The sequence below is a fragment of the Emiliania huxleyi genome (genome assembly GCF_000372725.1).
Source record: "Emiliania huxleyi CCMP1516 unplaced genomic scaffold EMIHUscaffold_71, whole genome shotgun sequence".
Lineage (NCBI taxonomy): Eukaryota > Haptophyta > Isochrysidales > Noelaerhabdaceae > Emiliania > Emiliania huxleyi.
In genome coordinates, this window is record NW_005196681.1 from 473,681 (window position 1) to 498,385 (window position 24,705).

A 24,705-nucleotide genomic window follows, 5' to 3' on the forward strand; every position below is an offset into this window, starting at 1 on the left:
GCTGTCGCTGTCGCTGTCGCTGTCGCTGTTGGGAGAGAGAGATTTTTGAAAACTCTTGTTCCTGTTGGGTGCTCATCCTATGGGTCGTCCAGAGTATCGACCTCTGGCGAGTCAGCCAGCCAGCCCCACTTTGAGGGCGCCATGAAGTACAGCGATCGCCATCTCGCTGTGGCCTCTCCGCAAGGCCCCCCGACCGCGTCGAACTCAACGGCGCGGGCTCTCTCGGCTACGGGACCGGCCCCAGGCTTAGGCTGTACGAGGTTTTCCTCTCGCACCCCGTCTGTTTTCCTTTCCTTTTTTCTCTACAGCACCCTCTCTTGTCCCGGGAAAACTCCGTGGAAATCGTCAAATTTTGGGCTCTGAGCCGAGTCTGAGGCAGGTTTGGGCCCAAAATCAGCCAAATTTTAGGCCAAATCGTCAAAATGCCGGGAACTTTGCGGAGAACCCGTATAGACCTGGAAATTACCCTGCGACCGCCTGGGTATTTTGTCGATTTCCTCAATTTTGCCTCAGATTTTGCCCCAGACCAGCTCTCTCTCAGACTCAGGGAAATTCGCGAGTTTCCAGAATGGAGCACCAAACACCCTCTGTTTTCCCTGGAAATTTCCGGAAACGCAAAGTGCTGGGGACCCTCTGTTTTCCTTTTTGTTTGTTGTTTGTTTGCCGGAAAACCTCGTACAGGCCAAGCCCCAGCTTCGGCTGAGGCCTGAGGGCTGACAAGCTGCCTGCCGAGCCCAAATCACTGTGAGAGTTTTAGGTTTGTTGTTGGCAGATCAGAGAGAGAGAGAGAGATTTTATTTAGAAAACCAACAAGAAATCACGACTCTCACAGTGATTTGGGTTCGGCAGCTTGTCAGCCAGAGATTTTTGAGAGAGAGGGGACGGAGCAAACACCATCTACTCGTAGGCGTGTGAGTGAGTGAGACACACACACACACACACACGAGAAGGGGTGAGCAAACCGGCGTGTCTTGGCGGGGGGGAATGAGGGCAAGCGGCACGCAAGAGCACGCCCGAAGGCGGTATCTCGCGACCTCGCAAGTCATTGGTGCGGGCCTCGTGGGATATGCATATCAGCCGGCGAAAGAAACTAATTCTTCGCAACACGGGCTTCCTCTCGCACGGGCGCACCCGCTATGATGCGTCACCGTTCCTCGCAGAGCGTTCCTCGCTTTCTTGGGCGCTCACCGAGTGCTCCTGGGCAGGGCGATGCGCCGTCATGCGGTTGGTCGCGCTCGATGACGACGTCTCGAGCAACCACTCCTCCTCACACGACCCAAACGAGGAGTGCGCCGTCTGCCTGGCCCTGCTGTTTCGGCCTGTGAGGACGTCGTGCGAGCACCTGTTCTGCTCTGCGTGCTGGGACCAGCACGCTGCGCGCTCGGGCGACGACTCTGCGGAGCCACCGGCGCCGCTCTGTCCGCTCTGCCGCACCGAGGCGACGGTGGCGCCCGACCTTGGGCTCGGCCTGAAGCTGCAGCAACAGCACCCGGCAGAGTGGGCGCGGCGGGAGGACTCATTCCGGAAGCAAGGCGCGTTCCCCGCCTGTGGCCCGCCCGCCAGCCACTAGCCGCAGGAAGACGCCAGCTCTCGTGCTCACAGGCGTGCTCCGCGCGCGCTGCCCCGCATGGGAACCGGCTGTGCCGGCGCGCGCCCCCGCACACCTGACATTTGCACGCCAGACACCTTTTGCAGACTCTGCGCGCATGCGCCCTCCCCGCTGTCGGTCTCTCGCGCGCTCACCCCTCTCGCGCGCTCACCCCTCTCGCGCCTGTGCGGCGAGGGCGCCCTCGCGGAGCCGCCCGCCGTGCAGCTGCGGCTCGGGGACGAGGTTGTCGAGGTGGTCTACTCCACCTCGGCCGGGCTGCACAAGCTGCAGCGGCTGGGCGGGTTCGAGGTGGACAACCTCGTCATCTACTCCCTCGGCGGCTACACGCGAACCACCTACTCGGTACCGCACGCAGCATGCTCGCTCGTGACAGCGCCCTCACCGCGACTCACGGCACACGACACGCCCTCTGGACACCCTCTCGACGCGCGGCGCAGGTCCCGGTCTCGCGCTCGATCAAGCTGCGGCGAGGGCGCGAGGTGGTCGCGTCGCTATGCGAGGAGCCGCCCTCACGCCGCGGTGCTGGCCCGCGACTGCTTGCAAGGCAGCCGAGCTCCCTCCGCCCCGCCCTGCCCCGCCCCCCCCCCCCCCCCAGGAGCCCTCCAAGGGTGGCTTGCTGCTTGCCGCGTTCGCCGCCGACTTCGACTCGCGCGCCGACGCGAGGCGGCACAGTGCTGCGCAGATCGGGCTGCTCGACGCGGAGCATGACCGGCTCGAGGCGCGCTTGCATCGCCACAGGCCCACTCCCCTCGAGGCACGCACGTCTCACGCAGGTTACACGGCGCTGCGGCAGGTGCGCGACGTCGACTCGCCGCTCGGGCGCGCTGTGCTGGCGTGGCTGCTGCTTCGCTGCGTTGGCCTCGAGACGACTGGGGTGAAGGAACTCACGGCAGGCATGTGGTGTTAGCCATCAGGGCGCGCTGTGTCGGCGTGGGGGTGTGGCGCGTAAACCATATCACCACCACAGAGTACAAATAACGCGCGCGCGGTTAACGGATAACGCGCGCGGACACCTCACCCTCACACCTAGGAGTAGAGAAAACAGAGATGGGCAATGCAGGGTTCTCGCTTGTGGGTGGTCGGCGACTAGCCGGGTCGCCGGGGTCGTCCTCTCCAGACTCGTCCACGGCCTATATTACGCCTGCGGGGACCCGCGCTAATTACTAATACGGCTAGCGGAACATAGCGCTCTGGCCTCTGCCACTCTAATAAAACGGCTTTAGAGTCAACTCGCTGCGTCGTCCTCGCTTACCTCGATACACCTCGAGGCGAGGTGGCGCCATCTTTTGTGCAGGGCACGCATGCCTACGCCCGACAAAAACAACAGACCCGCTCTCTACAGAGAAAGCGTGGGCTAGTGCTAGTCCCCCGTCGGGAGGACGACCCCGGCTAGTCGCCGACCACACCCACAAAGAACCCTGCACAAAGATCGCACGGGCAGGGTCCTGTTCCTTTTTACCCATCTCACAGTAGAGGTGTCCGTTTTTATTTATTTATTTTAGAGAGCGTGTCTCGGGGTGGTGCGACGGTGTACCACTTTCACCTTTGCCACCGTCGCGAAAAAAACTCGGACCCACGTAGACAAGGAGCGCGCGCCAATGGCCGCCTCCGTGACACTCCCACCTCCTGGGCCGGCGCGGGAGTTTTACTGCCGAGTTTCTCCCGGCCGGCCGCCTCCTGACACGCCCACTGACCGAGCCCATCGAAAAAATTCGGCGCGCCGCACTGCTCTGACCCCTGCTCGCCACTGCTCGCCACTGCTCGCCACTGTCGCCTCGGTTGCCGAGGCTGCCGCGCACCCGCGCGCCCGCGTCGCTGCGCGACTACGAACTGCACCAGCTGGGCTCGAACCAATGACCAAAACGTCCCCGACCCGAACGCTGCACCAACTAGGCCACGCCGCAGGCTCGATTTGCAATACGCACAAAACTGGCCGCTCATAAAGCACTACTCATTTGCCGAGGCCACGCGGCGCCCCTCCACAGCCAGCCTACCCTCCTATCGCGCCACTCGAAGCCCCGCGGCCGCCTCTCGCCTACCGCGCTGCCCTCGCCTGCCACCGCACCGCCCGCGCTCCAGCCTAACCAGCTCTGCATCTCGCAACACACACTTGACAGGGACAGACCAGGCGCAGGAAAAGGGAGCGGGGCCCGAATCCAAGGGACCACCCCGTCGGGCGGAGGAGCTGTGAACTCAGGTCCAGCAGGAAGGCTGCTGGCTCCTGACTCATCCCCCAAATCCCCCACACCTTGGCGGCCTGAAACCTTACCATTCCGACACCTCACACACACCCCTCCCCTAGGGCTAAGCAGTGCGCGAGCCCACCCGACTTCAGGCGAGACGTTGACCACTCCTTTGGAACAGTTCTGTCAGTGGCTGCACTAGACGCCCACAGAGGCGCGCGGCGCGGGCAGATGACTAGGGGAGAAAAAGCGGAGAACCTAGCTCGCTGGGAGATGCGCGCAACCTAAAGACGGGAATAGGGGAGAAGTGTCAGTGTGAGGGGAGGGCGTAGGCTGGCGTTTTTGCCTTTGAAAACTGAACAGTTTTTTTTCTTTGCCACCGTCGCGTATCCGGATACGCGACGGCGTCGCGAGTGATATATTTCTTCTTGTAAGATTCTTGAGATTCTATCTTACTTGGTGCGAGGGGAGAGAACCGGAAGCGGAGAGATAGTCCGCACAAAGACACTAGACTGGCTCCGGGGTACCAAACTGCGAACACAAAGGTACGACAAGGTCCACTTCTCTCTCTGAAGCCGGACAGCAACAGGCGCCCTTCACGAAAAGGCTGTACAGAGGCATGGGGCCGTGCCCCCTTCATCACTGCACACAACTTTCGTCGCAAGTGGATCATCTCGATTCTCGGGCCTCGGCATGCTCAGCCGGGCGAGAGGCTGAGCCACTGCAGTGCACGCGTCTGTGGAATTGTACAGCAGCGTCGCCGCCAGCTCACGATCCAGCCGCCAGTATGGCCGCACCGGCGGGAGGGACAACATCGCCCATCGCAAGCTGCAGGCGCAACGGGGGACCCAGGGGTGAGAGCCGTCGGGGCTGTGCAGGTTGAGGGCCAATACACGCGCCTGCGCCGAAGCGTCCTCCAACGCCGCTTCCTCTTCTAGAGCTGCGCAGCGCCGCCTGTACGGAGGTGTGGACGTGTAATTACACAGCTCCTCTCGCCCCATGGCATGGTGACGCCTCACTGGAAGCAGTTCAGGTACTCGGCGAGGATGCGATCCTGCAGCCTGTCCCAGAGGATGGCGTGCTCCGCTGCCAGAAGCTCGAACTCAAGCTTGAGGTCAATCCTCGCCGCGCTCGGCCCGATCGGCGCAAACTCCCAAGTAAAGCTGCAAAATTCGATATAGTCGTTGGGCGTCGAGGTGGACTGGATACGACGGTTGCGCTGCAGGTGCATGGTCGAGCCTGCAGCAAACGCGCGATGGGCGGTCACAAGCCCGGTCGCAACGCGATCTTCTGGATAGATGTGCGCGAAAGGCTCACGCACCGAAGGTGGCGGAGAGATGCTTGTACCCCATGCAGATCTCGGTCGTGAGCTGCTCGTCCTCGGCGCTTGAGCCAACGGCGCGCCTCTCCACAATGCGTGAGGTGGTGCACCACGGGAGAAACTCGGTGTAACGATCAACATCGGACACGGCGCTGTAGACGGTTGGAACCTACGGCAACGAGAAACAGTGGTTAGCGGATGCTGCTGGCCTGCCAGGTACTCTCTACTCTCCGCCACACACACCGGGAAGCGCACGACCTTTTGTTGTTCAAAGGATCGGCGGCGGTCCGCAGCGGAAAGGCTCAGCCGAGGGAAGCTATGTATACGTCTGGCCGCCCTGCACACATTCGAACGCATATTCGCCTCGCCGAGCACGCCGCGTGCAACTAAGACGTCCAGCTGGGTTGTGGTCGCCGTGGGGCATTGGGTCCTTTCTCTAACATTCCAAGCCGAGCGTGACTCAATCACTTAAGCCGAATGACGGAATTACTAAGTCCTAAAGACTCTGCCCTTAGTATACTACGGGGGAAGGTTCGAACCGAATCCCTGCTCTGCCTTATACTTTTGTGACAACATGCACATGCACATGCACATGCACATGCGCGTACATGGTGCATGTGTGTCTTATTATGTGCATTTCCATATCCTGCTTCGTCGATCGTCCTCTGGGCCGGCGCGGGGCCCCCAGAGGGTGTCCATGCGGGGAGAAGATGGGGTCCCATGGCCCGCCCCGATTTTTCCGCATTTTTTGACCATTTTTTACTTGTTTTCGTGGGATTCGGCGACCTTGCGGCCATGCTATCACGCCTTGCGACAGCCTGTCGGCGCTGCTGACCGTGCCATGATGCACAGTTGATCACCTGCATAGCTCGCGGCCTTAGTATCAAGCATTCAGTGACGACCTGATCGTACGGCCAGTAGGAAGGTGTCCTTCCATCGTGTGCACGCTTCTGGCGCAATGCGCGTCGCCTCGGATTGGCTGCTGGCCCTCTCGAGGCTATGCCTACACAGCCTCGCGCGCATGGGCAGTCAAGAGGGACCACGCACCTTCTCAGGACAGCGCCGGTGCCTCTCTCTTGGACCGGCAAACTTGGTGGTCTCGTGTCACCAATGTGGGACCAGTCAGTGCGGCATCGCGCCATCGACAGCTCTGAACTGCGCCTCACCACTGACCGGGAAGGCCGCCAAGTGGGCCAGCACAGGTCGCACATTGTGGCAGCAGTCAGCAGTGCATGTCTGATAGCTAGAGCAGTAGCGTCAGGGTCGCAGGGTCGGATCGTGTCAAGCCTCTCGCCCGGCCGGCCGCGTGCAGACGTCGGCCTGTCTGCTGTCTGCAGTGATCTGTCGGCGGTCAGTACGACCGATCAGGTTGGAGGTTTCTGATGATTGGAGGGTCTACCTTTATGTACTCCTCGAGATCTCTCCAAATCTGCCCTCTACTCAACCGTACTCATTCCGGGAAGTCGGTGCTAATAGAGACTAATATAGAGGTTAGAGCCGGAGCCCCGTTTCACCGCGCCGCACTACGGGAACGGCGCGGCGCACGGTGTGGCTGTGGGCCGGGGGCCCCCGCGCCACCCCAGAGCGATCGTCGTACACGTCGACTCGTTCTCGAGGCTCGCTCATTCCGCGCGATTCAATGACTCATTGACATTGTATCATAAGAACGAACGCGGTTCGATGTGTTTATTTTATGCTGACGTGAGACGTGTGACGAGTTAACGAACTGGATGCAGGAAGGAGAGAGAGGCAAGAGACCAGACCCTCCTCCTCTTCCCGGACCCGCACGCTGTGTCTGGCACCTTGCTCGCTCGGCCTCGCTTCAGCCTCGCCTATCATCCGATCTCCGCAGCCGATCGATCATCGGCCGAGCCCGCTAAGGCCGAAGCCTCCCTCGGCTGGCGGGGAGGCTGGCGCAGGTGGTGGGCAGACCGGCCGCTCCGCCTGGCACTGCAGGTCCTGCGGGCCACACAGCACCTTCACGCAATACTTGGGCAGGAGGAGGCTGCCCGAGGATGGCGATTGGCCTCCGCACCCCGTCCCTCCGCCGCCAGCCTCGTCGCCGCCGTTCTCCTCCCCCTCCTCCGCCTCCTCGCCGCCCTCCTCGGGGGGCGCAAGCTGCCAGTCTTTGATCTGCCCGCCGAAGCAGCCGACCTCGACGTCGCGCACCCACACCTCCGGCGCCTCCTGCCCAAACGCAGACACCACGATGCGCAGGTCCATCTTCCAACTGTTGGAGGCCCACGAGGTTGGCATCACTCCGCACTGGTCGACAAAATAGCCGACGGCAACCTCCGAGTAGGCGAGCGGATCTCCGCTCGAGGCGACGGTGAGATTGAAGCTCGTCTCGCCGCGCGGAGAGAGCGAGATGCTCGGAACCGAGCCGTGCACGAGCGGCGTTGACGCGCCGGCGAAGAAGGCGGTCACCTCAAACGTCGCGACGAGGCCCCAAAAGTTCTCGTTGACGGTCGAGATGTTGAGCGTGACGGAGGGCTCGAGGGCGAGGCTCGGGATGGCGAGGCCGGCCATGCTCGTCGATGGCAGCGTGAGGCCCGGGCTAACGCGCAGGCCGCGCGAGTGGATGCACGTCGTGATGGGCCGTGGGTAGAGGAGAAGGGCTAACGAGCCGATCGCAGCCAGCAGCGCGAGGCACAGGAGCGGCTTGATAGGCGATTTGCCGCTCGGCGGCTTTGCGCCCTCGACGAGAGGCAGACCGCTCTCGCCGGCAGCCGGGCCCGGCGTGTCCATATGTGTGTGCAGAGCCTCTGACACTCCTTCCGCTTCGCGAGCGGCGCCAGCGTGGCGGCATCCCCTTTTCTTTATTTATTGAGCACCTCCTGCGCCGCCGTATTTCTCCTTTGCAGCCGGCTACACACACACATGCCCGACGCGGACTCGGACACGGGCGAGAGCTGGGTGGCGTGGGAGCCTCCCGAGTATGTCGCGGCACGCGGCCCGTCGCTGCAGCTGGAGTCGGCCCACTTTGTGGTGCGTTGGGGTGGCGACGGGCCGTCGAGCGCTCGCGCTGCAGCCGCGGCCCGCCCGCTCCTCGGGTGGCTCGAGCAGACGTGGGCGTTACTCTGTGACCCGGCGTCTCCCGACCATTTTGTAACCCCGTACACGACGCCCGGCTGGAGCGACGACGGCCTCCGCCGCAAGCTAAACGTGTACATCGGCGATACCGGGCTGCACCCGCACCCACACGATGCGGGCTGGGCGCACCAGGGCACGTGGGTGGAAGCGCCGGTCGAGGCGGTGCGTCATGCGGCCGCAAACCCCCAGGCGAAGCTGCACCACAGCTTCCTGGCGCTCAAGCCCGGCGCCGCAGAGAGCGAGAGGACGGTGGTGCACGAGCTCGCCCACGTGCTGCAGATGCACACCGGCGGACACGTCGACTCGCCGCTGGTGGGGTGTGTGGTGCGGAGGGGAGGGGTGGGAGGAGGAGGTGCGGCCTGCTCACGGCTGCTGCTCGCGTGGGCAGGTACCAGTGGGAGGCGCACGCCGAGTACTGCACGCACCTGCGCCGCGCCACCTGGGCGCCTCACGTGCCCGTCTTCCTCCGCACGGCCCACCTCGGCATCGACATGACGCAGTACGGCGAGGGAGAGGGGGGCGGGCGGCAGTACATCGTCTGGCCCTTCTACTGCTTCCTCGACCGCGCGCTCGGCCGCGGCACAGCCCACGCCCTCTGGCACGCCGACCGGCGGCAGCGGCAGGCGGGGGGGCCTCGCCTTCGCCCCGCGCGCTCTCGCTGCACCTTCCCCACTCGCCTCGGACCCGCCCGCAGGCAAGGGAGGGCGCCTCCCTCGACATGCTCTCCAACCTGGTCGGCGACCGGCGCGCCCTCCTGCCCGCCGACCTCGCCACCCTGCTCGGCGAGTTCGCACGCGCCTCCCTCACCCTCGACTGGTCTCACAGCGGCGAGGCGCATGCCGCCGCCCTCCTCTCCGCCGCCGACCCCCTCGACGGCCTCCGCTTCACGCCTCTCCGCCAGAGCGAGCCGCCGGGCGGACAGGGGGCCGGGGGAGGCGACGGCACCTGGTGGTGTCCGGACGGCTCCCGTCCGCTCAAGCGGTGCGGCTTTGCGTGCCACCGGCTCGAGGCCCTCGGCGCACCGCCCGCCGACGGCGACTGCGAGATTGCAATCAGCGCCCTCCCGCCGTCGGGCGGCGCGCCGCCGCACAGCCTGGCGCCGCCGTGCGACCTCCTGCTCGGCGTCGCAGAGTTCGACCCCGCCACGCGCACGCGCCACACGCCCGTCGCAGAGCTGCTCCGCGTGACTGTTGGCGGCGGCGCCGCCTCGGCGCGCTTCCCCCGCCCTCGGCCCGGCCTCGCCTGCCTCGTCTCCGTCTGCGCTGCGCCGGCCGAGCACGCGGACTTCACCCCTCTGCCGTGGGGGGCCTCTCCCGCCAGCGTGCCCTCGGCGTCCTACCGCCTCCACCTCCGGCACCTCACACCGCACCACGCAACAGCCGCGCCGTCGGGTCCAGGCCCGGGCGCCATCGCCGTGCCTGCGGACGGAGTGATGCCCGTCGCGAGCGGCTTGCCGCGCCTGAAGCCGCGCCCCCGGCTGAGCGGCGGCGGCGCGTCTGGTACGGGCGTGGACGTGCGCAGCGGCAACCCGGGCGAGGTCAACATCGTCGACGTCGCTGGCTACATCGCCGGCCAGGGGCGCACCCTCGTTGGCGTCTCGTTCGCGTACCGCTACGTCGTCGGCTTCAGCGGCAACGCGGGCAACTGCGCTCTGGCATACCGGACGTCCCCGAGCCCTCTCACCTTCTTGTGAGTGCGGCAGTACTGGGTAGGTGCTCCGGGCCCCAAGTTCGCGCTGCAGCTGGTCGACCAGGCTGCCGGCGAGGGGGGTGGCGAGTCTGTCCACACGCTCTTCCAGTCGCCGGAGGCAGGCTGCACGCCCTCGTGGGATAGAGCCACGGGCGGCTCGCCGACCAACTACTCGGCGCCGGTGGCGGTGCAGGAGTGGTGCAACGCTGGGCCGCTGAGAGGGGAGCGGCAGTCGCTCCGCCTCGTCTTCACCAACGGGCGCCGAAACATCCACCTCGCGGGCGCGGTGTCGGGCTGCGATTTGGGCATCACGCTCGTTTTTGAGCCGCACGCGGGAAGCGCAAGCGGGGGATAAATAACCGTGGAAAGAGGAAAGACGTGGACCGTGAACAAAATAGAGAGAGAGTCTCACCAGCAGTCTTGGAGAACCCTGTCCACGCCTGAGGATTCTGCACTAGCTCACTCTCCTTTTCCGGTTCTGCCTACTCGATCTGATTCTGCCCGTCCCCTTTCCACGCACTCAGCCTCCGGGCAGGATTCCTCACCCAGCTTCCGTTTCTGCCTAATCGATCTGATTCTGTCCGTCCGATTCTCGCCTTATCAGATTCTGTCGCGCGGTTGCGGTTTCTGCCTCCGGATGCCGGAAAGCGAATTTTCCCCCAAATCCGCGTTTTCCGGAGTGGCGCGGCCCCAGTTTCCGGAGGGCTGGGGCCCCCGGCGCTCCAGCCTTCCGGAGCGCCCTCGTGGCGCCGTCTGCCGCCCGAGACCGCGTCGCCCACCCTCCCCCGACCCAGCGGCCGCCACCTGCCCTCCACCCCGACCTCTCGCATCCCACCCCTCCCCTCAGGCGGCTGGTCGACATTGCTCATTGGGCGCTCAGCCTCGCTCGAGACAGCAGCGGCGTGCAGCACCGAGCTCGAGTAGGCTGCCGAGTGCGATGTCCACTCTGCCAAAGTCTCCGCCGTGGTGCAGCGCTATTGAGATGCGCCACTTCTTGAGCGCCTCCTCTCCGGCGCTCTCGTTGCCGTTGCGCTGCTGCGGCTCGCCGCCGGCACCGCCCACATCGCCACCCCCCTCACCGCCGCGCGAGCACGGCGCGCGCACCGAGCTGTCGCGTTGGTTCGGACGGACTGGGTGTAAAATGAGGCGCGGCGCGCTCGAGGGCGGCGATCGCTTCCCCGCACGGCAGAGGACGCTTTATTCCCGCCGCCACCTCATTTTTAGGCGCAGCTGCTGCGGCTCGTCGCCCGCCGACCCGTCGCCGCTCCCCTCGCCCGCGCGTGGCGCGCGGACTCAGTTGTCGCGACGCAGCCGGCGCCGGCTCTCGGCGACGTCTCTGCGGCGTGTAGCGCCGTGCTAGGTCGCCGGCGGCCGTCTACCAGCCCCGTCGCTCTCCCGGCCGTGACCCGAGTCTCGGTCGAGTATATAGGCGGCGCCGAGCGGAGATGCTGGGTCCACCGCCGCGAGCCGCGCGGCGGCGGTCGCGACGCAGCCGGCGGCGGCTCTCGGCGGCGTCTCGGCGGCGTGCAGCGCCGTGCTAGGTCGCCGGCGGCCGTCAACCGCCCCGACGCTCTCCCAGCCGTGACCCGAGTCTCGGTCGAGTATATAGGCGGCGCCGAGCGGAGATGCTGGGTCCACCGCCGCGAGCCGCGCGGCGGCGGTCGCGACGCAGCCGGCGGCGGCTCTCGGCGGCGTCTCGGCGGCGTGCAGCGCCGTGGTAGGTCGCCGGCGGCCGTCAACCAGCCCTGACGCTCTCCCGGCCGTGACCCGAGTCTCGGTCGAATATGCAGGCGGCGCCTCTCTCCGCCAGCGCCGCTCCGCCGGCGCCTCCCTAGGTGCGGGGCGAGCGCGCCGCGCGGGCCAGGCCGCCGTGCTGCGCAGCGGCGTCTTATTGCGCGCGCATGACGCGCTGGCGCGAGTCGCTCCTGCGGGCTGCTGGTCGTGCGTGCGTCGAACGGCGCTCGCCCACCTTTTCGGTCCCTGCGGCGCGTATCCCCGCCGGCGCCGCCCAGCGACGGGCTCCGTAGGCGCAGCATGAGCGCGCCGCGCGGGCCAGGCCGCCGTGCTGCGCAGCGGCGTCTTATTGCGCGCGCATGACGCGCTGGCGCGAGTCGCTCCTGCGGGCTGCTGGTCGTGCGTGCGTCGAACGGCGCTCGCCCACCTTTTCGGTCCCTGCGGCGCGTATCCCCGCCGGCGCCGCCCAGCGACGGGCTCCGTAGGCGCAGCATGAGCGCGCCGCGCGGGCCAGGCCGCCGTGTTGCGCAGCGGCGTCTTATTGCGCGCGCATGGCGCGAGTCCCGCCTCCCGCGTCCCGGTACGACCTGACGCACTATCGACGAGCCACTATCAATGATAGTGGCTCGTCGATAGTGCGTCTTGCCCGAGTTTCAACACTCCATCACTTACTCGGTCGCCACCGCCCGACGCCCCAGTTGTCCCAGCCGCTCGGTTTGGGATACGGTTGATCCGACACGCTGGCATTTCGGCGCCACATCGCGGCAAACCGGCGTTCCGGCGGGCGTTCCGGGGCGGCTTTCTTCTTTTGGCCGAAATGAGACATCGAACACTACACCCGGTGGCCGGTCCGGATATCTCCAAGGAGCGGGCCGCGCCGCACCCAATTTTCACCCTTCCGGAAGGCTTCCGGAGCCGGCTGCGCCGGCTGCCGCCGGCCTCCGGAACCGCGCCTCCGGAAGCGGCGCTGCGCGCCGCTTCCGGAGGGGGGCCTTCCGGAGCGGGCTGCGCCCGCTCCCGGATTCCGGAGCTGCGCTCCGGAATCCGGAAATTTTCCCTTTGCCCGCCGATTTCTTGGCAACCCGGCCGGACTCTCGTTTCCTGATTCCTGTTTTTGCCCGTCGAGGGGCGGTAGCCCGGCCGGCCGGCCATCTGGGCATGCTCACGCAACCAATCACGCTCATGTGTACGCGCCGTATCCTCCGCGCCACCCACTTTGCCATCGAAGTGCGCTCCGCGCTCCGCACAGTACAGTCACTTTTGAACGGCGGCTCATCACTGCGTCAGAGATCTCATGGGCGGTGGCATGGTGGAGCCAGAGCAGTGCGCGGCCGATCTTAATTCTGGGCAGGCGGTCTCCCATTCCCGCGGGCGCTTGGTGCCGGGGTTTGAACGGCATGCCGGCGTCAGATGCAGCTTGGCGCCGGCCTGCGGCGACCCCGCAAGCGGTCGTTGGTGCTGCTCAGCGATGCTCACAGCGGCACGTCTGCTCTTTTGCTGTGGGGAGTGCTGTCTGATTGGGTCTCCAAGCCCGCGGGCTCGCTGTGAATGCACCCGCCAGCTAGGCAGCTCCGCGGCGGTGTGGGTGTAGAACGGGTAGGCTGCTGTCTCGTGTCTCGGTGCTCGTACTAAGTCAATGGGAGGAGTGCTTCGATTTCTTCTTCTTATACGCCCAGCTCAAAAGCACACACGCATCACGACGCCTAGACAGGCGAGACGCGGCGACAGCCGCGGCGAGCTCGTTTTAGAAGCGAGCCGCTCGCGGCGAGCAGTTTTAGAAAAAGGGAAAAGGGGGAGGGTTAGTTTGAACCCGAGCCGAGCTTCGCTCGGCTCCCCCCCGCGCGGGAGCGCCCCCCCCCCCCCCTCTCCTCGGGGGGGCGGGCAGAGCCCGCACCACACACTGCGCCTTTGCGGACGCCGGACCGAGGCCTAAGCGCTGAGTGCGTTGACGTGAGGCTGGAGCGCCAGAGAGACCCGCGCCTGAGCATGCTGCCGCGGGCGAAGTTTGAGTGAGCTGTGTGAAGCCCCGCGCACACGCAATATCGGCTCAGGAGTTCGGAGAGTCAGGCCAACATAGGATCCCGCCGAAATGCGTAACTCCGAGGAATCAGGAATCAGGAATCAGGAATCAGGAATCAGAATCCCGGTCAAAATGTTGGAATCAGGAATCAGGAATCAGGAATCAGGAATCAGGAATCAGAATCCCGGTCAAAATGTGGGCGATCCGACAAATCAGGAATCAGGAATCAGGAATCAAATGGAGCATCAAGAATAGGAAGAGAGACAGGAGAATCGGGAGGGGGGAGCAGAATCAGGAATTGGCTCTGGCTGCCCTAGAGAATCGGAAAGGAAGCGGAGGAAACGAGAATGGAGAATCAGGAAGCTGAAAGCGGGGCCAAGATGGGAGAGTCTGGGGAGAGAATCAGAATATCTGAGCAGAAGAGGAACCTGGGAAGGGGAATCTAGTGTGAGAGGTAGAATAGCAAGAATCCTTGTGTAGTAGAGCAGAATAGGAAAGGCAGAATCCTTAGGCGCGGACAGACTTCTCCATTACTCCTCACCAGAGAGTTATTCTGAGAGCACTCGTTCTCGAAATCTCGTACCCAAACCTTTATACCTTATATAGGTATGTCCGTAAAACAATACACAGCTTCGTCGCGAGCGCGCGCCGGGCGCCGGGGCCGGGGCGCAGGATGCGCGCTCATGCGGCCCCGGCGTCCCGGCTCTCCGCCGCTCGTGGGAGCTGAGTGTGCAATCATGCATCGAGGGTGGCGCACAAACCGTCAAACCCGGGCGAGGTCCCGACTCACCCGGTGACCTCGCAACTGTATGCATAGAGCGATGTGGGCACGCCTCCGGTGCGCGCCGCTACTCGAGCTTCTGCCCGTCCGCAAAGCCGGGCAGTTCCCCCACCCCCTTGAGGATCATCGCGATCGCGTCCGGCTCGTTTGACGGCAAGCCTCCAACCTCGCGCCCGCTGCCGAGCGACGCCGCTTGCGACGCCGAGCCCAGAGCGCCGTCCCTCGCCCGCCCGCCCGGCCCGCAAGCGTCCGCCGCACGCTCCAGCCGCCCGGTGGATCCGACCGCCGCTCGGCTGCCACCACGGCCGCCCGCCCGCCCCCGTCGCGGCGGCGGAGGCGGCGGCGGCGGAGGCGGCGGCGGCGTGGCCTCGTCCCCAAAGTCAAAGTACGACCCGCCCCACAACACCAGCTGCTCCTCCTCTTCCTGCCCCTCCGACGCCACGAGGCCGCCACCCTGCTGCTCTGCAGCCCCCGCCTCCGGCGACGCCGCCGCCGCCAGCTCGGCCACCTCCGCCCGCCCCGCTGCCCCGCCCGCGCCCCGCTCCGCCGCCGCCGTCGCCAGCCTTCGCGGCGGCGCGCCGCCCCGCACCGGTGGTCGCGAGGGGCGTCCCTGCGCGGAGCGGAGCTGCTGGTCGCGGTACATCTTGTCCTGCCACCGCTCGCGCATCGACGACGAGATCTTCGACTTCCACTCCGCCGTCGCCTCGGGACTCATCCGCTCCGCGTACCGCCCGGACTTGTGCGCGAGTCGGATGCCCAGCACCGTCTTGTTGCGGTAGTCCGGGTCCTGCCACTTGCGCCGGATCGCCTCCGCGATCTTGAGCCGCCGCTCCGCCGAGTGCGAGCCTGGTCACAACAGAAGGGCGGCGGCGTGAGCGCTCTGCTTCGTCAGTTGCGCCGCCGCTGCGGGCGTCGGCTGCCGTTGTTTGTGTGGCGCGCTCTGTAGTCGCCCGCACTCCACTTTGCCTTCATCGCCTCGGAGAGCCGCTTCCTCGTCTCGTTCGACACGGTCGCCTTCGCCCGCCGCGCGCGGTACTCCGGGTCCTGCCACCTGCGGGATGTGCCACCGAAATGTCCTGGGGATGCCCCTCTCGCGCGCGCTACTCCACGCCCTGCCACCTCACCTCCGCCGGAGGCTCGCCGAGATGCGCGCTCGCGCCTCGGCCGAAAAGGTAAAGTTGGCGCGCCGGGCACGCGGGCGGGGCGGGGCGGCGCCCGGCGTCGCGCCGCTCGCGTTCGCCGCCAGCGCCGCCGCCGCGGCCGCCGCGGCGCGCCGCGCCGCCGCCGCGGCGCGCTTCCTCTCGAGCGCCCGCTCCGCCGTCGCCTTCCTCTGCGCCGTCTCATTTGCGAGCATCTGCGAGGGGAGGCAGGAGAGAGTGTGACGAACGGGTGCGTTGCTGGTCTCGCGTGGGCGGGCTGGCGCGGTGCCCCGCGGGGCGACGAGGCGGGCCGGCGAGGGGACGGGCGTGCGCCTCTGCATACTGCTCCGGCTCCTCGAGGCGCATCCGCTCCCGTTCGGCAGCCTGCCGCTCCTTGCGCGCGAGCATCGCGTTGCGCGTGGCCTCGGCAATCTTCCGGCGCGTCTCCTCCGAATGCTTGCGCCCTCGATTCCAGGGCACGTTGCCCTTGTTGGCCGCCGAGATCTTGGCACGCGACTCCTCGGTGTGCGCCCGGCCGGTGCGGTCGAGCGGGAAGCGCGGCGGCTCGGCCAGAGCTTCGGGGCCGCGGGCCATCGCGCGAGGCGGCTGCGCGCGCGGAGGCGGCTGCGCGCGCGGAGGCGCCAGCGGTGGCCTTATCAGAGAGAGCGAGAGACAGGCGAACATCACCGCGACATCACCAATCTCGGGGTGGGAGCCTCGGCTGGCTGTGAACTGAGCCACAGCGGTGTAAAACCGGCGTCGGCAGGTGCATGCCTGCCGACTCTGCTCGCCCACCTGGTGGCGGCGGCGCCGCCGCCGCTGACGACGGTACTGCGACCGGCGGCAACAGCGGCGCTGCCAACGTCGTCAACAGCGTCGGCGCAGGCGGCCGGCAGCGACTGCCGGCGGACGAGCAGACGGTGCTGCACGCTTACGCTTCACTGCATGAAGCCAACACTGTCGCTCTCGCCGCAGAGCATCTCGGTGGTGCCGATGCGGTGGTGGAGGTGGTGGTGGAGGAGGAGGATGGCGCTGCGGCAGCGCTCCGTGAGGCTGTGCAGCGGGCTCTCGCCAGCGCCGCAGAGGCAGCCGCTTCAGGTGGCGGCTGCTCCGGCAAAAGCCATGCAGAGGCTTTTGCGGACGCGGCGAGGGCGTGGCGGGACCTCTCGATGTCCGGGCTCCCGAGGCTGGCAACGGGCGGGCCGGCAGCGCTGGGCTACAGCGGCAGCTGACGCAGCAGCGGGAGCAGGTCAAGCGCAACCAGCTCAGCCGCAGCATCCTCGGGCTGCCGCACGGCGACACGCGGCGGGAGGCGTGGCTGGCCGTCGACTCGTTCTCGTCCGCGTGGGTGAGCTCATGGCCCTCGGCTCAGAACCGGTGCGAGGCGCGCGAGTTCCGCGAGATCTTCTGCACCTACCTCGGCCGGGAGAGCCCAGCCGTGCGCGCGCTCGTGGGCAAGAGCATCGCCTGCTCCGGCCGCGGCCCTCCTCGAGTCTGCGATGCCTTTGGCGTCCAGCTGGGCTTGGCGACGCTCAACGACCGCGCCCACGGCAACTGCCACGACGACATCTTCTCACGCGTGATCGGTGATGCGCTGCACGCGGGGCTGCGCGGCAAGGAGGAACCGCGCGAGATCTTCAGCGCCGTCATCCCGCCTGTCACACTCAACGGCACCGCTGGCACGCGCGGCAAGAACGGCATCGTGCCGGATGGGCGCCTGCACTGCAAGCTGCGCGAGTCCCGCACGGCGCGCTGCACGGGCACACGAGGCCAGGCGCATCCGTCTGTCCGGTGGCGCGGCACGACAGTGCAGCGCGGGCCCGAGCAGCCGCCGGCGGAGCACCTCCTCGAGGGCAAGACCATCCACCGCGGCGGGCCTCACTACATGAGCGCTCGGGCGCGCGACGATGGCCAGGCGGCGCTGTCGCCGACAGGGCGAACCTTGTCCAGCGCGACTACGAGGCGCGGGCGGCGGCGCTCGATGCCAAGCCGCACGTGCAGGCATGGAACAACGGCTCGAGGGACGCCGTTTCCTCCGTGCTGCGCTCGTTTGGCACCGTGCGCAGCCTCGTTGTCGGGGCCTACGCGGAGGCGTCGGACGACCTGCACCAGCTGTTCGACTGTGTGGTGGAGTCGGCATCCAAGCAGCACTGGAGGCGGATCGGCGCGCGTAGCGCGAAGGAGGCGCGGTCCTACTTCGCTACGACGCTGCGGCGGGCGTGGGGCGTGCACTTTGCGCGCGAGTTCGCGCGGCACCGCATCCGACGCGTGGTGTTCGTGGGGGCCCCGCGGCGACAGCCGGGCAGGCCTCTCGCGACGGCCGATGGAGACTGGCCAGCGCTGTCGGCGGGCGAGTTTGCGGCGCACGCGCTGCGCGTAGGCGGCGCGTGGGCGGGCGGCCCGCCCGGCCGTCGGTGAGCACCGGACGCGAGGGTCGGTCGGCTCTTAACTAGCTGTATATAGTCGCGATCTGCCTGCGTGCGTATGAGCTCACTAGCTAGAGCTCACACTAGAGGCCGTCATCGCATTCGCCTTCCTGGGACCCAGCGCTGACTTCTGACTGTCGTTGCTGTCTCTCCCCCTTCTCGACTGTCTGTGCTTGTGCGTCTTGGGTCCGGAGTTGTGCGTTTATGTGAACTGAGTTGCCGGGAACGGCAACTGGGGTCCGTTCTGACTAGTACATGTAACACGTTCTGGCCCTCGCCATTCTGATCATTCCTGGAACACCTCGGACCGACCCAGGTGGCCGGCCGAGTAAAACCCGGGTATACCCGAGAATTCTCAGGTATACCCGAAAAATACCCGGAGCGCGCGCGTCGCTATGGCGCCCTATCCCACAGGCACGTGCGCCAACTGCACCAACCACGGTGTGCTCAAGTATGCGCGCCGCACCATGTGTACCCGCTATATCGAGCGTGACCGCGTCAACTTCGTCGCCAAGTTCGACGTTGACAACGGCGCGGCGACGGACCTCTCACTCGAGTCGTCGATGTACGACGGCTCGCCGTCGGCAGAGTACGAGTTGTGGCTGCTGCTCGAGCCTGTTCTGGCGCCGACGGAGGCGGCGGCCCTGCCAGCGGCGGCCGGGCGGCGCAATCGTCGCCGTGTGAAGAGGTCGGACCGGCTGGGGCCGGGCGGTGGGCGGTGGGCTGCCCGGGGGGATGGGCTGTGGCACGGTCCGAGTCGTAGGGCCGGTGCCGCCTGGATGGATGCCGTTCTGATCATTCCTGCGACCTTTGTAGTCTTCCGTCCGAGGTCGGGCTGAGGGAGGACTGATGAGCCGCGTCACTGTCCCTGACCCTGTGCCTATCTGCTGCTAGTGCCGAGAGAGAGGCTCCGGGTCTCAGCGCCTCAGGCGGGCCCAGCGGCCGGTGTTCTGAACGTTCTGAGAACGCATTCCCAGCCTTGCCATTCTGATCATTCCCCTTACCTCGGCAACTCAGGCTGTGAATAGGACCCCGTGTCTGGCTGTCACTGTGCGATTCGGGCCCGGGGTTGTGCTTTTCTGTGACTAGGAGGTAATTTTCTTCTCAAGAACAAGGCCTGTGAATCCCCGCAAGTCTCTCCCAACCGCCCAAAGTCATCCGTCGTCGTCTCCCGCACTACTCCCAGCAAACGCCGCGAGGGCGGCCGCGCCGACCAGGCTCGCTGCCCCCGCGACGGCGCACTCGACGCCAAGGCCCGGGCTGGCGTCGGCGACCGTGCCGAGGAGGAAGGGGGCGACAATGTACACCGCATCGCCCACGGCGCGCGGCAGCGCCAGCGCCGTCGCCTCGGAGCCGGGAGGCGCGAGCTCCTGCCCGACGGCGACGAGGGCGGGGCCCTCCGCCGCCACAGCCACCGACCAGAGCAGGACCAGGCCGCAAAATCCGAGCCCGCTCGCGGAGGCGCCACCGAACGCCTCCGCCCCCCCCGCGGGCGCGGCGAGGACAGAGGGCACCAGCAGAAGGGCCGCACCCGCGCCGGCGGCCGAGGCGGCCGCGGTGGCCCGCGCGCCCGCCCTGTCCGTCAGCCAGCCACCCAGCGGCGCGCCCGCCAGCCCGGCCAGGCCGGCGGCGGAGAGCAGCGAGCCGGCCGCGACGGCGCCGCCTGGCAAGACAGACGCGGCCAGCACTGGCACCGAGGCCACCTTGGCCGCGAAGCCGAACCTCGCGCCCGCCTCGCACACGGCCAGCCCCCGCCAGCGAGGGTCCTGCAGCAGCGTCGCCCACGCCTCGCCGCCCTCGCCCGGATCGAGTCGCCTCTCCCTCCCCGGCCCCTCCTCCGCCGCCGCCACCGTCTCGGGCAGCAGGGAGTAGAGCAGCAGGGTGACCGCCGCCGCAGCAGAGACGCAGAGGAACGCCGCCCTCGGCCCGAAGCTCTCGACGGCGGCCCCTCCGAGCGGCGCTCCGATGGCGATGCCGAGCGCGCACGTCGCCTGCTGCGCCGCAGCAAGCTCGCCTGACAGCCGGTGCAGTTCGGGCCGAGGTGAGTGCCAGGAGGGGCCCCAGAGGCGGCCGAGGGCGGGCGGGCAGCTCGCCGCGCAGCGATGGCACGCGCGAGGCGAGGTCCGCGAGGTAGCCTCGCTCGCCGCACTCGGAGAGGCAGCGGCCGGCGCCGAGGCCGAGCCGGGCGAGCACGAGCGTGCCGAGGCCGTCGGCCGCCGCTGTGCCGAGGTCGGACACGACGATGCCCGCCATGCCGAGCAGCATCGCCGGCTTGCGAGCGCGGTCGGCGAAGCCGCCCGCGGGCCGAGCGAGCAGCGCCAGCGCGACTGCTGGGGCCGAGAGGACGACGCCGTTCAGCGCCGCAGAGAGGCCGATGGCCTTGCCGTACAAAGCGATGGTCGGGATGACAGCGCCGACGCCGACAAACAGCACGAGCTGCGAGAGCAGCAGCAGCGCGAGCGGCTCGGCGACGGTGGCGCGTGGCAGCTCCAGAATGCTCAGCCGCCGTGCCGACGAGGCCTGCGGAGCGCACTGCCGCGACGCAAGGGCGGGAGCGGTCGCGGGCGACGGCAAGCGGATGGCATTGAGTCCAGCCGATGGGGTGGCCAGAGCGAGGGTGGCAAAGGCGCGCACGGCGCGCATATGTGTGTGTACAACGGTCCCCCCAGTAAATCGGGCGAAGCGCAGGGTTCGCACTTTTTGACACGGTGTTGCTTTAATAGACCACTAGCAGGTTGGCTCGCTAGTCGCTCGCCGGCCCGCGCAGCACGCGCGGGCCTTTTTTGTGGTCGGATGTTGGTCGTCTCGAATTTGATCGTGGGCAGGGCGTGAGAAAGCTGGACGGCTCGGTCGATGCGAGCCACCAGCTCGTGAGCGACGGGCGCGACGGGTTCCTCGGCGTAGGCTTGGGCGTGGTGAGCAGCGCCGGCGAGAGAGGGACGGCATGCGGCTCCCAAACGAGCCTTACGGGCTTCATCTGGGCCGCCGAGGCCACCTCCTTGGTCGCGGTGGCGGGCGTGAAGGCGAGGTGGGCCGAGGCAAGCGCTGAACGTGCCGTGCCGCCTTGCGCCCCTGAGGAGGGACGAGTGTGTGGGGTGCCACGGGGCGGGGGGGAGCGGTGAGAGGAGAGCGGTGGGCACCCCCACGAGGGGCTGCGCGGACGCCGCCTGCCACCCCACGCACGCCACTGACGCTGTGGGGGCGGCACGATCGAACGCGCTGGTCGGGCGGGCCGTCTGAGTCGCCCAAGCGGTGCTCTTGCGGCCGGTGGACGCGAGGGTGGCCCAAGAGGGCTCAAAGTACGGAGCCGATACCCGGCCGTCCCGGACGCCTGGCACGCGGGCCAATGGCCCAGTCGTCCTGTGCATGGCTGGAGCGAAGGAGGGAGAGCTCAGGAGGGCGACGGGGCAGGGAAGGGGGCGATGCGATGCGGCGAGGTCTAATCGGCGGCGTGGAGAGAGGAGGTGCCAAAAGGCGACTATAAAGAGGCCTCTACGGGTGATATAGTGCGCCATGCCGGCGGGAGAGGTCTCTCACCGCCCCCCGGGCCGTCTCGAAGGGCCGTGCAGCCCACGCCACGAGGCGCTGCTGGCGGGAGCCTGGAAGGACTTGGCCTCGTTGCACCGCGCCGCGTTGATTCGCGACCACCGTCGGCCGCGGACGGCGTCGGCGTGGCGGCCGCGGGCGCTCGCGAGACGCGCCGCTCTGCGCTGGTTCGGTTCGTTCGACTCGTTGTGCCGCCGCACGCCCGGCGGCCGCGGGTCCCAGAAGTGGTTGCGCGGGCCTCTTCCTTTCGGCCGCGGGACGGCGTCGGGCACGTCGTCGGTCGCAACAGCGGCGCGGCGAACCGCGGCACGTCGTTGCTGGCGCTGGTGGTTTGAGGTCGGCATCGTCCAGAGCTCGGTCGACGAGTCGAGAGCTTCAGCTGGCCGAGGTGCCACCTTTTTATTCAATGAACTCGGGGGCACAGGACCACCTTTGTGCTCTTTGTGCGCGAAATGGGAAATATATCTCTTTGATACCCCCCCGCCTGCTGACATAATAGACCATACCCCCCCGCCTGCTGACAGACCCAGCCTCCCGGAGACCGGGGATGGGTCAGGACCATACCCACCCTTTGGGCCGCGAGTGTCAATCCCAGCGGCTAGTTTAAGAAGAAAAAAATCGACCCACCGCGGCGCCGTGGACGAGGTAGGACGAGGTAGAGGAGAGCAACGCGACAATGGCCGAGCTCCTGGCAGCGGTCGTGCGGGGCGACGCGACGGCGGTCGACCTCCTGCTGCGGCGCGGCGCGGAGATCGACCGGCAGGACCGCAACGGCCGCACCGCGCTGCTGGCGGCCGCCGCCGAGGGCCATGAGCCCGTGGTCAACCTGCTGCTCCAGCACGGGGCCGACATCAACCACCAGGACAGCGCCAAGCGGACAGCGCTGGTCGCCGCGGCGGCGCACGCCACCACTGTGGGGCACGAGATGATTGTGCACGAGCTGCTGTTCCGCCGCGCCACGGTCGACCTCGACACCGCTCTCGGCGAGACGGCGCTCATGTTTGCCGCCCGCGGGGGCCACGAGCGGCTCGTGGACAAGCTGATCGAGCACGGCGCGGAGGTCGACCGCCAGGCGAAAGATGGAGCCACCCCGCTCATGTTTGCCGTCTCCGGGGCCCACGCCGCCACCGTGCGCCGGCTGCTGCGTGCGGGCGCCGACATCAAGGCCCGCGACGCGAGCGGCAGGACGGCGCTCACGCTGGCCAGGGAGGGCGGCCTCAACGAGTGCGTCGACGCCTTCAAGCGCCACGTCGAGGGGCTCGCGGCGAGCAGAGTCGCACTCATGGGGCGGCGCGAGGCAAGCGGCGCCGCGGCCGTGGCAGGCGCGAGCAGCGATGCGTGGGTCGCGGCGGCGGCGGCGTCGGTGAGGGCGGCGAGCACGGCGGCGGCGGCGGCGGCGGCGGGCGGCGCGGCGGGCGGCGCGGCGGGCGGCGCGGCGGGCGGCGCATTGGAGAGGACGGTGCGGCAGAGCGGGCTGCCCCTAGGGCTGCCCTCCGCAGAGCCCTTCCCAAAGGCGGTGGCTGCGGCGGCCGAGGAGGGCGACGCACTGCCGGTGCTGGCGTGGCTGGACGCGGGAGGGTGCGTCAACGCGATGAGCACCGAGGAGGATGTGCGCAAGGGGAGGCCCCGCCGGACGGTGACGGGGTACACACTGCTGATGTTCGCCGCAGCGAGCGGCAGCGAGGAGCTGGTTGGCGTTCTGCTGGCGCGGGGCGCAGAGCTGGACCGGCAGAACAGCAACGGGCTCACCGCGCTCATGTTTGCCGCCATCAGCAACCACCACGCCGTCGCGCTCGTCCTGCTGCGGGCGGGCGCGGACTCGGCCATCCGCAACAATAGCAGCCGGGTGACGGGCGGCGAGACGGCGCTGCAACTCGCAAAGAGCATCGGCAGCAGCGACTTTGTGCGCGCCTTTGAGGAGCACGGCCGTGCGGAGGAGGAGGCGGCGAAGGACGCCGGCCGCGCCGCGGAGGAGGAGGCGATGCGGCGCGGCGAGGCGCTGCTGGCGGAGCTCGAGGCGGAGGCGGAGGCGGAGGCGCGCAGCAAGGAGAGCAAGAGGAGCAAGAAGAGGAAGAAGAAGAAGGGCAAGGGCGAGGCCGTGGGGCCATCGCAGGGCGAGGCGTCGCAGGGCGAGGCGGAAGTCGCAAAAGAGACGGAGGAAGAGGCGGCGGCGGAAGCCGCGGAGGCGGAGGCCGTCGCCGCGGCGGTGGCGGTGGAGGTGGCGGCGGTGGCGGTGGAGGTGGAGGCGGCAGCGACGAAGGCGGAGGCAGTCGAGGCGGAGGCGGAGGAGGCGACAGCGGAGTCGGGGCCTGCCGAGCTGCTGCCGCTGCTCGCGGAGATCTCGCTGGCAGACGCCAGCTTCGATACCGGCCGCCCTGTTCCCGAGTCCACCCTAGGCGGCGAGACCACGTGCATCATATGCTTCACAAACCCAAAGTCGCACGTCGCGGTGCCTTGCGGCCACTTGTGCGCTTGCGGGCCCTGCTCGGACCGCATGTCGGCCTGCCCGTACTGCCGTGAGCCTGTTGCGTTGTGGGTGCTCACGCGCCCTGTCTAGACAGTTTTAGACTGGTACGGCTCGCTCGACACAAGTGTGCTGATGTATCTCCTGGTACGTACGGAGGTGCACATTTTTTCGGTTTGATCTCGGTGATCTCGGTCTCGGTGTGCGGTACACATGCCGTGCAATCTGTCGATGCTGTCCCAAGACCAAGTCCTCCTCCCAACTGGAGAGTGCACTGGATCGATCGCCTTCGAGCCTTATGCTCATGCCTTGTATAGAAAGGGGGTATTCGCGGTGGCAGTGATATACCTCCGCAAGAGGGTTCACGATGGTGACGCGCATCTTGCCGCGGCCGAGGTCTTCCACCATCGTCTGCTCGGGTAGCACCTGTGTGCGATTGGCCGAGAGGAGCAGGTGGGGGGGGAGGGGGGCGGTGTGCGAGAGGCAAGGCGGTGGGATGGTGGTGGTGGTGGTGGGGGGGGGGGGGGGGGCCCCCTCGGGGCCCCCAAAGAAAGGAAAAGGGGTCAATAACGGCCTTTTCCACCATTTTTGTCGGAAGGGGGCCCCAAAGGGGGGGGGGGGGGGGCTCCAATGGGGGCCGGAAATGGGGGCGGGAAAAGGGGGCGGGGGCGCCCCGGGGGATTTTTTTGGGGGCCAAGTT

General features: G+C 67.4%; 5 protein-coding genes across 5 annotated transcripts; 2 read left to right on the forward strand and 3 right to left on the reverse strand.

Annotated features, from left to right (window-relative positions):
* Positions 1 to 1,070: 1,070 nt before the first annotated feature.
* Positions 1,071 to 2,133, forward strand: EMIHUDRAFT_465472 (hypothetical protein). The gene is made up of 2 exons (XM_005761454.1): positions 1,071 to 1,532; positions 1,603 to 2,133. The coding sequence occupies exons 1-2, from the start codon at positions 1,220 to 1,222 to the stop codon at positions 1,977 to 1,979; spliced, it is 690 nt and encodes a 229-aa protein (XP_005761511.1). The 5' UTR covers positions 1,071 to 1,219; the 3' UTR covers positions 1,980 to 2,133.
* Positions 2,134 to 4,807: 2,674 nt separating this feature from the next.
* EMIHUDRAFT_216935 (hypothetical protein) lies at positions 4,808 to 5,470 on the reverse strand (the record flags this gene model as incomplete). Its single annotated transcript, XM_005761455.1, has 3 exons — positions 4,808 to 5,031; positions 5,114 to 5,282; positions 5,459 to 5,470. 3 exons carry the CDS (start codon positions 5,468 to 5,470, stop codon positions 4,808 to 4,810), a joined length of 405 nt encoding a protein of 134 aa, XP_005761512.1.
* A 9,027-nt stretch (positions 5,471 to 14,497) lies between these two features.
* EMIHUDRAFT_216938 (hypothetical protein) lies at positions 14,498 to 16,163 on the reverse strand (the record flags this gene model as incomplete). The annotated part of the gene is made up of 5 exons (XM_005761456.1): positions 14,498 to 14,596; positions 15,020 to 15,276; positions 15,387 to 15,474; positions 15,555 to 15,589; positions 15,893 to 16,163. 5 exons carry the CDS (start codon positions 16,161 to 16,163, stop codon positions 14,498 to 14,500), a joined length of 750 nt encoding a protein of 249 aa, XP_005761513.1.
* Positions 16,164 to 19,149: 2,986 nt separating this feature from the next.
* Positions 19,150 to 20,638, reverse strand: EMIHUDRAFT_216941 (hypothetical protein; the record flags this gene model as incomplete). Its single annotated transcript, XM_005761457.1, has 3 exons — positions 19,150 to 19,365; positions 19,690 to 19,986; positions 20,105 to 20,638. 3 exons carry the CDS (start codon positions 20,636 to 20,638, stop codon positions 19,150 to 19,152), a joined length of 1,047 nt encoding a protein of 348 aa, XP_005761514.1.
* Positions 20,639 to 22,823: 2,185 nt separating this feature from the next.
* Positions 22,824 to 24,098, forward strand: EMIHUDRAFT_105788 (hypothetical protein; the record flags this gene model as incomplete). Its single annotated transcript, XM_005761458.1, has 2 exons — positions 22,824 to 23,057; positions 23,514 to 24,098. The coding sequence occupies 2 exons, from the start codon at positions 22,824 to 22,826 to the stop codon at positions 24,096 to 24,098; spliced, it is 819 nt and encodes a 272-aa protein (XP_005761515.1).
* Between the last annotated feature and the right edge of the window lie 607 nt (positions 24,099 to 24,705).

Coding starts and splice junctions, on each gene's coding strand:
- EMIHUDRAFT_465472 (XM_005761454.1), top strand. CDS start 1,220: ATGCGGTTGGTCGCGCTCGATGACGACGTCTCGAGCAACCACTCCTCC. Junction 1,533..1,602: donor GGACTCATTCCGGAAGCAAG/GCGCGTTCCCCG, acceptor TCGTGCTCACAG/GCGTGCTCCGCGCGCGCTGC.